At 55.2% G+C, this 13808-nt stretch overlaps 1 protein-coding gene across 5 annotated transcripts; it reads right to left on the bottom strand.

The window, feature by feature from the left end:
* Positions 1 to 5499: 5499 nt before the first annotated feature.
* Positions 5500 to 13798, bottom strand: POLL (DNA polymerase lambda). Of its 5 annotated transcripts, none has more exons than XM_028098890.2 (9): positions 13758 to 13798; positions 12773 to 12937; positions 11738 to 12032; positions 11388 to 11550; positions 10684 to 11001; positions 9711 to 9929; positions 9059 to 9187; positions 6831 to 6999; positions 5500 to 6391 (listed from the first exon to the last, which is right to left on the bottom strand). In XM_028098890.2, exons 2-9 carry the CDS (start codon positions 12885 to 12887, stop codon positions 6027 to 6029), a joined length of 1773 nt encoding a protein of 590 aa, XP_027954691.1. In that variant the 5' UTR covers positions 12888 to 12937; positions 13758 to 13798; the 3' UTR covers positions 5500 to 6026. The 5 variants fall into 5 exon arrangements, with proteins under 5 accessions (XP_027954691.1, XP_087875975.1, XP_027954690.1 ...); XM_088019849.1 differs by lacking the exon at positions 13758 to 13798 and adding an exon at positions 13369 to 13747; XM_028098889.2 differs by lacking the exon at positions 13758 to 13798 and having other exon boundaries at positions 12773 to 13747.
* Positions 13799 to 13808: the final 10 nt, after the last annotated feature.

Here is a 13808-nt window from a genome sequence, read left to right as displayed (position 1 = left end):
TGAAAGCATTCCTCTGTCCTGGTCCCACCCCCGTGACTTCTGTGAGGCCCTGGCTGGGCCAGTCACCTCCCATCTCTCGTCTTCAGTTTCCTTGTCTGTAGGCTAGGGCAAAGAGCTGGGCACAGTCTAAATCCCTCCCAGTTTCACATACTAATTGTGATTCAAGAAAATAGAGAATTCTGCCCCTTTGGACTGTGGGACCCCACTGAGAAGAGCAGGCCTGCATTATCCTCCCAGCAACCTTGCTGCAGGCCTCGGAAAAGGGCCTCACCAAGGAAGAGCACTAACCTGGGCAATCCCCTGGCCTAGCCAAGGCAGCCAGTGTCAGAGATCCAACCACCCAGCTGGTCAGAGCCCATGGGCACCTGTGAGGCCCCACAGAGGAGGCCGGGTCCCCAATGGAGTCTGCCCAGGGCAAGGTGGCCTGCACCGCATCAGCAGGGGTGTGGGGCAAAGACCAGGTCAGGTGCACAGCCGACCCTCCTCCTCCCCCGACTTCTCAACTGGAACTAGCCTTCAAAACCCATCTCCTGAATCCATCCTGTCTGCCCCAGTCTGGGCCTCTGGGTCTCCAAAAGGGCCTTCTCAGACTTTTCCTGCCCCTCCCACCTAACCCTAGCAGGGTTCTTGCAATGTGTATCTTGCAACAGGGTATCTTGCAACTGATAATTCAGTATTCTTGCAAACCTTAGCAGGGGTAGTTGAGACTCACACCCTGGACCGTCTGGGCTGTTCCTGCCCCGGAACCGGCAGGGGGCCTCAGAAGCCGCTCATCCGGGAGCCCCAGTCAAATCCCCCGAAGCTAAGCGCCCCCCACACACCTCCCCACGGTAACAGAGCCGCCTCTTCTCCCTGGCTCCCCTCCAGCTCTCCCCAGGCTCCACTTTCTTTTCTTCACAAAAGGTCCCCTTCAGGGCTCCCACCAAGGCCTGGCCAAGGGGCTGGAAGGAGACCCTCCCCAACTCCATCCAAGCGCGGGAGCTGGGTAAGAGGCGGGGAAATGAATATTAATTTATCATGATTAGGCAAATCCGGCAGGGAGAGCCGATTCCGGAGGAGGCTAAAAAGATGAATTTCAGCAATAAAATTAAATAAGGACGGACGGGCAGCCCCTCCTCCCTCCCGCTTTGCTGATCTCTCTCTTTCTTACAATTTATGAGGCCAATTATGAAGATGAGGTTGGAAGTTCCTGGAACTTCACTAAATGCAAACGGCGGTCCCTGCTGTTCCCATCAAATTAATTAACCGCGCGCTATTGATGGCCGCTCAAGGCTGACGCAGGCGGCCCGCCCTGCGGCCGCCTCCACGGACATGAGGACCCAGTCTGGAGCCAGCCAGGGCTCCACCTTCTGCTGCCGGGCACTCCAGGACCGCCCTTCCAGCCCCCAGGCCCTGCCCAAGCCCTTGACAACGTAGGGGCATGCCCACAGAGTCTGGATCAATGCGCGCACGGACTCATATGTGGGGCTGCCCACGCGTACAAATACAAAATCCTGACCGCGCCGTGCACACACTCGGCCCGTAATGCACATTAGACACACAGACAAATGAACGTGCAGTCGAACAGGCACAGTGACAGCTCAGCTGAGGGACTGGAGCCCAGTGGGTGAGGGTGTCTTGCTGTGGCAGGACCACCGTGTCTAGGGTCATGGGCCTGCTTGGTCAGGGCCAGGCCAGAGTCCTGCAGAGCCATGGGCCAGGTGAGGTTCCACAGCCACTCAAGCAGTGAGCAGTGGCCCCCTTATGTGGAGCTACTGGATTCCGGAGATGTCCTCCATGGCATCCTCAGAGCCCTCCCCGACACTCCTTCAACCCCTGGGTCCTCTCATCTTCAGGCCCTTCTTCAGGAATGTTCCCTCTGGGTCTTTCGCTGGGGCTCAGCTTCTGCACTGACCTCCAGTGCGGAAGACCAGGGCTTGTGGAGGCCCTGGTTCAGACGACGGGGTGAGCCTTGGCCCAGAGTCTCAGGCCAGCTTCGGGTCTTCAGCCCTGAGGGGCCCCCTGTTCCAGAGCTCAGAAGCAGGGCTGCGCGGTGCCTTGGGGGTTCTAGAAAACTAGCTGGCTGGTGCCTGAGCTAAAGGGCAGAGTGGACAGGGACTAAAGGTCTTGAGGCTGGGCCTCAGGCCCAGGGCAGCGCGTAGGTGTCTGCAGAGGCTATAGGGAGCGGCAGGTGCCCCAGCTGCTGTAGCTCCCAGTGAGGCTGATCTCTGGGATGGTGGGAGGGACTGGAAGGGGCTCTCCTGAGGAGTGAAGAAAGTGAAGCCAATGTCTTCTCCATGTTGTAGTCCCTAGTCCTGGCAAAAGGCAGCCCATCTCACTCATTCATTCATTCATTCATTCATTCATTCATTTTTAAGGATTTTATTTGAGAGAGAGAAAGCACAAGCAGGGAGAGATGCAGAGGGAGAGGGAGAAGGAGGCTCTCCACTGAGCAGGGAGCCCAAGGTGGGGCTCGATCCCAGGACCCTGGGATCATGACCTGAGCTGAAAGCAGACACTTAACCAGCTGGGCTCCCCAGCCCATCCCATTTAAAGGGACAGGAATCCTGTAGCTCTCCTGCAGAAGCAAGACAAAGGGCCTGGGGTTTCCATTCCCAGCCCTTAAAACCTGGAGGGTAGGACATAGCTGGACTTGCCCACCTTGCCATGTCCACTCCAGGCCAGGAAGCTCCTGGCCCTATGCCCTCACCTACTCCCCCATGAGCAGCCAGAACCCAGGAGGAGAGTGTGGCCTTTTCTTGTTCCACTTTCAGTGCAAGTCTGGGGTCAAGATCAATGTCATTCCCCCAGCCCCTGGGAAAAGATGAGGCTCCCCGCTTGGCAGGGTTGGGGCAGAGCAGTCTAGAGAGGTCTGTATCTTGGGCACAAAGTGTCAGAGGGAAACTGAAATTAAGGGAGGCTCACACTGACCAAGTGGCAGCCAGCTGGAGAGGGGTGGGACCCAGGGCCTTGCCCACCACCTGACCCTCCCCTACTCCAGGCATATGAGGCTCCCACCCTTCCCCACACCCCAGCTGCAATTGTGGGGGGACCTCCTCTGCCTCACAGCAGGTCCCTCCCCTCCCTATAAAAGGAGACCAAGACACACCCAGTTTACTGGTTCCCTACTGTTGCAGTAACAGACTTAGTGGCTTAAAACAACACGAAGTTATTACCACACAGTACTACTGTTTAGAAGTCTGACACAGGTCTCACTGGAATAAAACTGAGGTGTTGGCAGGGCTGCATTCCTTTATGGACGCTCTTGCATAGAGTCTGTTCCCTTGCCTCTTCCAGTTTCTAGATGCTACCCACATCCCTTGGCTGGTGGCCCCCTTTCTCTATCTTCAAAATCAGAAACATCATATTGCTCTGACCTTCCTCCTGCTGTCACATCTCTCTGTGTAGGTTTTCCACTTTTAAGGACTCATAATTAGATTGGGTCCACAGGATAAGCTTATCTCAAAATCCTTAACCTTAATCACATCTGCAATGTCTTTTGCCAAGCAAGGTCACATATTTACAGGTTCTAAGGATCAGGATGTGGACATCTTTGGGACACCATTATTCTGCCTACCATTCATGTGGTCTGGCCAGGGACAACTCTGGCTCATAGATGGAGTGATGACAGCTGGGTTTGGGGCAGAAAGCAGGCTTGTGGGCCCTTCTCCTCCTCCTCAGGACCACATGGTGACTGGGTGGTAGTTTTGGGGTACTCAGTTGCTAGACAGGATGCCAGTTGCCACCAGGGTTCCAGCAGAATGGGACAGTGGGCAGCAAGCTTACTCAGAAACCAAGTCCAGACTCTGAAGTACCTGGAGGACCTTCCAACACACTAAACTTTGCTTAGTTTGCACTTGGAGAACCACCCCAAACTGGGCAGCCTTTCTCATGATGGAAATCCCTCCACCGGCTCTTCTCCTGGGCTCGTGTGTCAGATTGAGCAACCAAGAGGATACCACCTCCAGAATGGGTCTCTCTGGAAGGTGTGGGCACGCTCCCTTTCTATCCCGATTTCCTGTTGTCCTTGCCAGGAGGTGGGACCGTGAGTTTACATGGTTTGAAGGTAATGTCTGGAATTCTGAAGCCCCTGGGAGGAGAAGGAGGAGGAGATGCCAGGAATGGGGTCAGGTCCCTGTTTTCAGACACAGAAGTCAGCACTGTCCTTCTCTGTGGTTCTGGGGACTTCCTGTGTGTGGGAAGGTGTTAATTGGCCAAGTTACCCCATGACCCACTGGTTCCCTCTTGTAGCCCTGGAGGCCCTATTCCTCTGGGCCTGGAGAGGCTGCTGAGCAGGCCAGGGCCCTGAAGAGAGAAGCAAAAGGAGAGAAGCAACTTCCACATTTGGACCTGGACACTCCAGGCTTGGGTTTCTGCCAACTCTGACCCTTGCTGGGAATGATGGCAGACACTGGGGGTCCAGTCCAGAATAGAACTGGCAGAACTTGTGAGCGGGGGCCAGAAGCAGCCTTGGGGGCCCAGGAACTTGCCCAGCTTATTCATTCCAGGTGCCAGTCAGCCATGCCTCCTTGGGAGTGGAAGCTCTGAGGAACTCACCCCTCACAGAGGCTTCTGGGCCTTTCATTGACTGTCTCTGGTTGGTACTAGGCTGTGTAAGGGTCCCCCAGACTCCATGAGCTTTGGATTCCTTCCCTGGCATGACCCATGCAGGTGGGGCCCAGGGTTGGGACTTCAGGGTTCTGAACTAGGGTACCTACTCTGAGGCTGCCAGGAGCCCCTGACTAAAAATCAGGCCAACAAAGGCCAGCTCTGGGACTCTCGTTACTGACATAGAGGCAGGACTCAGCACCTACCCTCCAGTCCTGCCTCCCAGCCAGCATGCTCCAGCTTGAGCCCATCTCTGAAGCCACCAAACCCCCCCATGCCATCAGGCCTCTCCAGGCTCCTCCAACACAGCCACCTTCTCCTGCGTTATGCCCATTATTCTCCATAGTTGGTATGCCCAACTCCATCCTGCAAGCCTCTGAGCACCATCCTGGTCCCGCCAGCTGGGCTTGCTCCTATCTGTTCTATCAAACTAAGCCCCTTAGCCTGACTCCCAGTCCTCCGTGTCTGGCCTCCTCCTGACTTCGGCAGAAGCATCCTCTCTAAAGCACGGTCTTTAGTTGTCCCCAAACAGGCAATTTCTCTGCCAGCCCGCCCCTCCCCTCCTCCAGGCAACCTTCTCTGACTGCCTCAGCACTGTTGGTGGCACACAAGTCACCATTTAGTTGTTCCTAATGAGTCTTGTCACCTCTGTTTATGTCCCAATAGCCTGTTCTAGGGCAGGGCCCACAAGAGCTGCTGATGGGGAGACAGCGCTCCTACTGCCTGACTCCATGAATTCTTCCTCTTACCCATCCACCCCTGCCCCCTTCCGAGCTCAGGAGCTGACTCAGGCCAGCCCGGCTAGAGAGCACTTAACTTGTCTTCCTGGGACCCCACTCAGCTCCCATCTCCATCCCCCCACCCTGGGTGGAAGGCACGGAGGGGCTGCAGCCGCTCACAGACACTAGGCAGTCAGAATGTCAAGTGCATTTTACTGGGCCCCTGGGCCTTCAAATGCTGTCCTTACCGAGCCTCGGTTGCCCCCTCCCCACACCTCCAGCTGCAGAGGAAGCGGGCCGCATAGGAGTCCATGTGGAGTAGCGCGTTCTCTTGCTCCAAAGGGTCTTAGGTGATGCTCAGCCACAGCTGTTTGCCCCTTCCCTTGCCCCTTCCAAAGCCTCCTTGGGTAGGGAAGAGGGGTGTCTGGGCCTTCAGCACAGGAAGCTGACTTCACACCAGCACCTGTTCTTGCTTAAAATGGGGCAAGGGGCCGTGTACAAAACTCTACCAGGGGCACTGGTGAGGTAGAAGGACAGCAGTCTGCTCCTGTTGAGGAGAGGGCCGGGCCGAGCTGAGCCTGGGAGCCAGGCTGGCCCTTTCCCTCAGGCCCAGGTGGCGGAAGTGGTGAGGTTCAGCCCACTAAGGCTGGAGCTAAGTACTGGATGGCCAGGTGGGGCAGCCAGTCCAGCTTGGTGCCTCCTTCTCCCCCCAGCCGTGGGTCACCAGTCCCGCTCAGCTGGTTCTCGGTAGGGTAGGCCTAAAAGCCTGAAGACATCCTTCTCAGTGGGGGTGGGCAGCACTCGGCCAGGCCCCACCTTGAGGCCTTGGGTGTCCCGGACCACAGAGGTGCTGAGGGCATGCTCCGACAAGCTCATGCCCTTGGTCTTGGCCAGAGCCCGCATGGAGCGGTTGAAGTGGGCAGAGCCAGTGAAGTAGAGCAGGGCGCAGGCAAACTCGCTGTAGGGCACAATGATGATGTCCAGTCGTCGGTGCCGCCGCCCCGGCCCGGGGAGCTGGCACACCCCCAAGTACTTCTGCTGCTGGCCGTTCTCCTCCTGGCTCACCAGGTCATCTGTCAGGAACCCTGGCGCAACATCGGAAGGCCGCTGGGAGGGCAGGGAGCCAGGCCCAGGCTGCCTGTCCTCCCAGGTCTCTCCTCTTCATTCCTGAGTCCTCCATTCCTAGCTCACAAATTTCATTGCTGGCTGACCTTGCCCTCTCTGGGCCTGCCTCTTTAAACCATGCATAGTCATTCCTCCCCATGTCCCCCAGCAGAGTCACAGGCAGGTGAGATAAACCTCGACCTGTAGGCAGTAGTGAGCACCTATTACTGAGGGGAGGAGTGGCGGGCTGTTTCGTCTCTTCCCTTCATGGCTCTGGCCTCAAGGGAAAGGTGGTATTCTCACAAAGCAGCCCTCCCCTGCTTCCTGCCTAGAGCTTGCGACTCTGAGCCTCTCCCTCCCAGGGGTCACCCTTCCTGCACTGCCCCAGCCAGCCCGCTCACCCAGAGACAGAGCTTATACCTTGGTGCCGAAGACTGTCGAGGAGAGGACTGAAGATGCCCTGGTGAGACCGGCCATCCGGGTGAGTGAGAAGCACGTCCACATCACCACAGGTTGCCTTTCCCCGGCGGTAAGAACCACATGCCACACACAGCAGCCCGGGGTTGAAGACCTGAGCTGCTTCCCGGACCTGGGAAAGAGCGGTGGGCGGCGGGGGGGCAGCAGGGAGGGCCTGTGGGCCTCAAGCCCTGCATGCAGTTCCTCTCCCAGGGCAGCACAAGAGACTTCCCTGACCCAGAAGCCCACATGTCCAGCTGATGCCCCAAGCCAATCCCCGAAGGTGTGATACAAGCGAGGGAAAGCCTCAAGGAGCGGAGCCATAAGTCTACCCTGGGGAATGGCAGTTCTCCAGCTTCACTGGGATGGAAAAGAAAATGTGTTCCCACCACCAGATTCAGCCTGAAGAGCGAGCTAAGAGGCGTATACTCGGATTCTGAGGGAAGGCACTGATCTTTCCTCCTAGGGTTCTTTAAGAGCAGAAAGACACACCTCTCGGCCCCTGCCCCGACCCATGTGCCCAGGTCTGTCCACTTAGGACAAAGGGCCAGATGCCTGGAAGCCCTCTGCCAGGTCTCAGCAGCCCCAGATATGGATCTAGAGCTAAAGGCAGAGTGTGTGAGTTGGGGCTTGAGGTCTGAGCAGGTGGCTAGCAGGGTGCCCCGGGCCCAGGTCTAGGGGGAAATGGAGCCCAGATATACAACTGTACCTACAATAAAAGAAAAGGAAAAAAAAGCCAAGAGGGAGGCAATTCTGAGCCAGTCCTCACACCCTTACTTGGAGGAAGGAGGCTCGGGGCTTGGAGAGGGAGCCAAGAAAGAGGGGGCTATCAGCTGAAGGATCATCCCTCACTGAGGGAAATAAGCCCATTAGCCTCTACCCCAGCGACATGGAAGCCTTTCGTATGCAGATGGCCTCCATGCCTTTACCCAGACGCTGAGATTTCTGGGACCCTGCATACTTTGGCCAGGACACCTCAATTCTCCTGACAGGCCAGGCTCTGCTAATCCCTTCACTCCCTTCTTGAGCCTCCCAAGAGGATGGGAGGGGACCTAGGATGAGTAATCCCATCAAAAACTAAAGCTAGAGCCCTTCAATGCCATGTGGGAAGCCCCTTCCAATGGGCTGGGGGCTGGAGACTCACCGGGACATTCTCCGTGCCTGGACACCGTGGCTGAGTGACGGTGTCATCACTAGCACCAAGGCCTGGTGATGGATGGACAAAAGGGCCTGTCCATCCATCCTGTGCCATCCTCTTATAGTCCCATAGAGTAGAGCAGGGAGGCTGGAGGCCTGGAGTAGAGCTGGAGGCTGATTTCAACTAAGGTGGGCCAGGGTCTCCATACAGTCCTACTTATCAAAACCTGCTTCCAAAGTAGCAAACCTTGCCCACAGCAACCAGCCCCTAAACCTGACACCAACTGAACAAATTATATATCTAACCCCAAGTATACACTAGTCTCTTTCTAACCTAGGTTTTAAAGGAATTTAATCCCTAACCCAACTTTAAATCAAACCCTAATGTTGGCCAAATCTTATTTTTAGGGCAACAAATCTTAGCTAAAAGCATCCAATACTAAGAAAACCCTACTCTTAATTCAGGCCTAACCTTAATTCAACTCAACCTAAGCTTTCCTCTGACCCCAAACCTAATCATACTGGCACTATGCTTCTACACCAACTCTAACCCAAACCCTGAACCAGCCTCAGGTTGTAGGGGGCTGGGTGGAGGGGGGGAACCTTCAGAAGGCCTGCACATCTGGAAATAGATAGCTTTGTACATCTGCACAAATTTTGGAGACAAAGAGTCCATAGTTTTCACTGGGTTCTCAGAAAAGTTTGTGAATCAAAGAACATTAAGAACCTCTGCTCTGACCCACCCTGACCTAACCCAGTTCAAACCCCAATATCCTCAAGTAGTTCTGACAGTAATCCACCTCTAATCCAGCCCTAATGCCATTCTAGCATCTAAGCCAATGCTTACTCTACCCTAATCCAGAGACCTGGTGTTACAGCGCTTCCCTACCACAGCCACCCACACTTCCAGCTTCAGTCTCAGCTGGCCCTATCCCCACTGGTCCCAACCTCTGTCTGGCTCCCCAGCTGAGGGATCAGGTGTTCTTGACTTCAAGCCAGGTCCTGACCTTATAGCAAGGCCTGGCTCTCCTCACCGCTCTGGGACAACTACTTACTGTCTGCTCAATCTCTGTAGCCTCCTCCCGGGGTATGCGTTCCAGGAAGTCATCATAATGCTTCAGACCAATGGCCTGCTGGGTAGTCAGGGAGGCCTGGTTGCGGATGTCTTCTAGGGTCCGGAAACCCTGGAAAAAACAAGCCAGATGAGGAGGCTATGAGCAGCCAAGACCAATGGAGAGGCAGTGAACGAGCACATACACAAGGCTTCCATCACCCCCCGATTCCAAGGAAGGCCTGAGGCAGGATCAACCCCAGGAGTGGTTGGATCTGTAATCAGCGGGACTCAAGAAAGGTAGGGAGCATGGGAGACACACCCCAATCCAGCTCTGCCCCGACCCTAAAATACTGGTTCATAAGTCCGTTGGTCTGGGGGATTCTGGGCATCACCAGGTTGGGGAACCATTGATCTGGATACTCAGCCTTTAGGCCTGATCTTCTCAGAAAGGTCCTTGCTAGTCTGAGAGACAGAGAAACACACTTCCTGTCTCTCTGCCTCCTTGGTTAATTCCTTGAGGCTATCAGGCAACAGGGCAGTTCTGGGAGCAAGAGAGGGGTCTACATGAGCCCTAGTCCCCTTGAAAAGTGGTCTCCTTCTAGTCCTGGTTCATTCCCATCAGAGCACAGGGTATGAAAACTGGGGGGCAGGACCTCTGAGAAAGTAAAACCGAAGTGGGTGCTGGGACATGGTGTGACCTGTTGGTACCACATCTGGGCAGTTTTGGTTCCAGCTCCCCAGATGTTGGAGAAGAGCTCCAAGACAGGCACGCTCTCACTGATATGGTCCAGCTTCCGTAGATGCCCGCTGTCCAGGATTTCTGCGATTTTCTCAGCCATCCGCTTTCCAATCCCGGGGATACCGAAGGCCTCCTGGGCAGGGGCAGGAAGAGGCAGGAAAAGCAGAGTGAGAAGATGGGAGGCGTAGAGCCAGCGGTGGGTCAGCAGACTCTTTTAGCAGGTATCTGAGTAAAAGCCAGCTTGGCCAGTTAGCAGCTGATGGCTGTGTGAAGCCTGGGCACAAATGAAGATGAGAAGTTTGGATGGGACGGGCTGGGTCACTTGTCTTTTGGTTCTCAGAGGAATGGAGATCAGCACAGCAAGTAGAGAAAAGGCAGCAGTGACCACACTAGTCACCACTGTCATGGCAACAGCGAGAGCGGGGCATTCACTGAGGCCTTTCTGCGGATCAGGTCCCGCACTGCAGGGAGCATGGCATTTCGTCCTCCCAGGAGCACCTGAGTCTCTCACTAGTCTTAGTTCCTTTTCATTGCTCAAAGAGTTTAAGTAACTTGCCTAGAATCACACAGTTAATGAATGATGGGAACCAAAATTCAAACCCTGGTCTGTCGGCCTCCAGAGTAAACTTTTTAAAAACTTTTTACTATGGGAAAAATTCCCATAGTAGAGAGAACAGTATAATAAACCCCCACTACCCGTCAGCAGCTTCTATAATTATCAAGATTCTATCAATCTGCTTTCATCCATCTCTCCATTTTATTTCTTTTGTGCAAGTCTCTGTTATCATAAAATCTTAAGCACTCCACCTGATCCCCACTTGTAACTGGTGCCCAGTAAACAGAAAGCCCCCCATCTCCCCGCATCCCCTGCCCTGGCCCCCAGGTACCTGGTAGGAGGTGACAGGCTTATGGAAGCTCTTGAGGGCATTGATGGCCTTGGCATAGCCCAGGGCCCTCCACTTGTCTCCCTGAACACTGTAGGCTTTGGCCAGCACTTCCAGCTTCTCTGTGAGGTGGGGGTTGTGGTTGATCGCCTTCTGGCTCGAAGACTGTGCACAGACCCACTTATCCAGGCCCTTAGGGGCTGGACTAGGCTCATCATCTCCCTCAAAGAGAGTGGAGTAGTGGCCGCTGATCAAGGCTTCCAGATCAGCTGCGCTAACCTGGGTCTCTTCCCCGTCACTGGTTTCATCATCATAGCCAGGCTTAAGGTAAGGAAAGAGAAGAGACAAGAAATTCATGCCCCAGCGGCCCCCAGGAGAGCTCCTCAAAGGTGGGGGCTGAGTCTCCTAGTCAGACCCAGGAATGAGGCTGGGTCTCCTGCATCAGACCTGGGTCTCCTTAACTGTGGGGCCCTGTTCATTTTGGCTTCCCCCAGCGCCCAGCCCTAGAATCCCCAGTGGTGTGTGGCAGATATGGGCCTGGGCAAATGCCGACATGATGAGTCTTGGGCAGAGCCAGATGGCTTCACAATAAAGAGATCCTTCCTCTGTCAGGGGCCTGGGACTTTCTGAACAACCACCAGGCCCTCCCTGTTTCTGTGACCTAGTTCCCAGGGGAAGGGAGCTCTGAGGGCTGGGAGGCTCCTGACCTGGGCTTGGGTGCTCGGGGCCTCCTCTGTCCTCCGGGGAGGAGATACAGGCCTGGCGGGAGGACGGGGAGGAGAGAGGGCTGTCCTGAGCACATCCTCATGGGCTCCAGGAGGCACAGAAAAGTCTTGGTCTGCCTTGCTGAGCTGTGGTTGGTCCAGGTACCTGCAGGGATGGTGATGGCAAGTTTAACACCCAAAGGCCTGGCCCTCCCTCTGCTCCCAATCTATTCTGAAATCTTGGTTTTCTAATGTGTCCAATTAAGACAATGAAAGTTAGTTTTTTAATAATCTAAGAAGAAAGCTCAAGATGCTGCCAGGAAGCACTTGAGGGAAGACAGAGGCCAGCTCACCTGTTGGGGATGCAGATGCTGAATCCTGCTGTGTCCACTAGCCTTTTCTCCTGCAGGCACAGGCTCAGCCAGGCCGACTTCACCAGCTGAACACCCTGGGGTAGCTGGGGCAGTCGAAGGAGGCGGAGGGCTCGCTCACAGTCCATGCCTTCATCCACCACAATGTGAGTGACCCCTGGGGCCTGGGCAGCGCATATCTGGCCACCATGCTTGATAATCTGCTTCTCAAATAGTTCTGCCCGGGCTCGCCCAATGCCACTGGGCACAACATGGGCCCGCAGGGAGCTCAACCACTCTGTGGAGGGGACATCCAGATGCCTATTGTCATAACTGTCAGATATAATCCAAACGAACCCTTTACAGTCCTGTGCCCCCAAACGATCATTTTTCTTCCATCCAGAGAGCCAGCCTTCTGGGGATTCTGATGCAAGCATACAGTTAATTTCCCCATGAACCATCACTTGATGTCATGGGCAAGGATTTCAATGCCCTGTTCCCTCATGTAACCTAGAACAGTGTAAACACTGCTAGAGCACATTGTAGGTATCCTGTATATCGCTTCCTTTGATCATTTATTCTTTCAAGTATTAACAGACACCTACCTCTGCACAAGGCAAAGGCACATATGACTTGCCATTACAGGCCTCATCGTGTAAGAGCTATTCCCCTCCCCTACCCGCCACATGAGCTGTTATTTGTCAGCTTGGCTGCAAAATAACGTAGCTCTGGGGACCTGAGTCTCCCACCACCCCCTCCCTCTTCAGGCAACCTCCTGGACAGCAAAGGATTCTGCTGGTCATCTCCTTAGGGACCAGAGAGTATTTTCTGACTGATGGAGGTCTAGGGGTAGGGTAGAAAAGAACACAGCAAGTGGCCTGTCAAAGACTGGGGCCCAAGCCTAGTGCAACGAAGATACAAACCAACCCGCAGGCCATGGACTGACAGAACCAGCTCTAATATCTGATTCTAGACATAAACAATATGGGAAGCTTGAGGGTTCAAGTACGTGAGGGTTCTGAGGGTGGATCTGCTTACCTCCTGCTTCTTCTCCACCTTCTTGCTTGGGAATCTTTGTAAGTGCTTTTGATGATGGATTGGCATGAATTTTCCTCCGCTTGGGAAATGCCTTCAAGATGCCCCCAGGGTCCATTGAGGTATGGCCAGATCACGGCCTTAGGGTTTTAGGATTGATCAGGGCAACTGTCATGTGGAAACCCAGAATTGAGGTTACCCAACCCTTTGCCTATGGAGGTGGGCGTCTCTAATGACCAGGCTTTGGGGGCAGTAGTTCAGTCCCTGGGCGTCTCCCAAAACCCACCTGAACTTAAGCAGTTTAGCATAGCACTTACCAGCCCTTCAAAGTCAGAGTACTGGGGGAAATAAGGGGAAGAATGGGACTACTGGGGAACTCTTGAGGGGTACAAAATGATACTCCCCAGAGGGGTTGCTCTAAAGATTCAGTGCAGTGTCTGCCCTGCTGCAACCCACTTTGAAAGGGCTTTACCAAAAGGGGATGCCAGGCTAGGAAATGGAGCTACATCTTTAGAAAGGGCTTGGGCTCCCAAGAGAATTGAAGGACTGAGAGGACTCTACATATAGACCCCATGATCTTTCTCTACCCCATCACAGACCCGCAGAGGAAACCCTGGTGGTGGCGGGTGTTCGGGAGGCGGGGGAACGCTCTACACCTGCCCGGTGGCAGGCCTCTCGTCACGGGAGTGCTCAGCCACGCAGCTGCGGGGAGATGCGGCATGGCCGCAGCAGGTGTGGGGCGCCTTCCGAGCCTGGGGGAGTCTCGGCCTCACAGCTGGGGGTGAAGACAACCGGCAGCTGTGGGGCACCTGCTGCGTCTGTAGCTGGCGCGCGCCAGCGACTCCCAGCTGGGGACCAGAGGAGGGCTGGACTGTCCGGACCCTGCCCTAAGGGCCCCTCCCCGCCGCGGCGATTCGGTCCGCCGGGGCGGGGGGTCAACTTCAGGCCCCTCGGGTCACCCGCGGGTGGGCAGGAGTAAACCACTTACCAGGGCAGCCAATGAGAGCGGACGAAGGGCGTGGCGGGGGGGGAGGGGGGA

The sequence above is a fragment of the Eumetopias jubatus genome, unplaced genomic scaffold (genome assembly GCF_037043125.1).
Source record: "Eumetopias jubatus isolate StellerSeaLion01/CBP00866 unplaced genomic scaffold, mEumJub1_p1.0 scaffold_17, whole genome shotgun sequence".
NCBI lineage: Eukaryota > Metazoa > Chordata > Mammalia > Carnivora > Otariidae > Eumetopias > Eumetopias jubatus.
This window is presented reverse-complemented; position numbering and strand designations above follow the sequence as displayed.

Excerpts from the sequence above, each read along its gene's own strand:
- POLL (XM_028098890.2), bottom strand. The coding sequence starts at position 12,887 with ATGGACCCTGGGGGCATCTTGAAGGCATTTCCCAAGCGGAGGAAAATT. Across the intron at positions 9,188-9,710 it reads TCGGTTTTACTTTCTCAGAG|GGTTTCCGGACCCTAGAAGA; the intron begins GTCCTGCCCCCC and ends TGTTTTTTCCAG. Across the intron at positions 7,000-9,058 it reads CTACAGAGATTGAGCAGACA|GTCCGGGAAGCAGCTCAGGT; the intron begins GTAAGTAGTTGT and ends GCTCTTTCCCAG.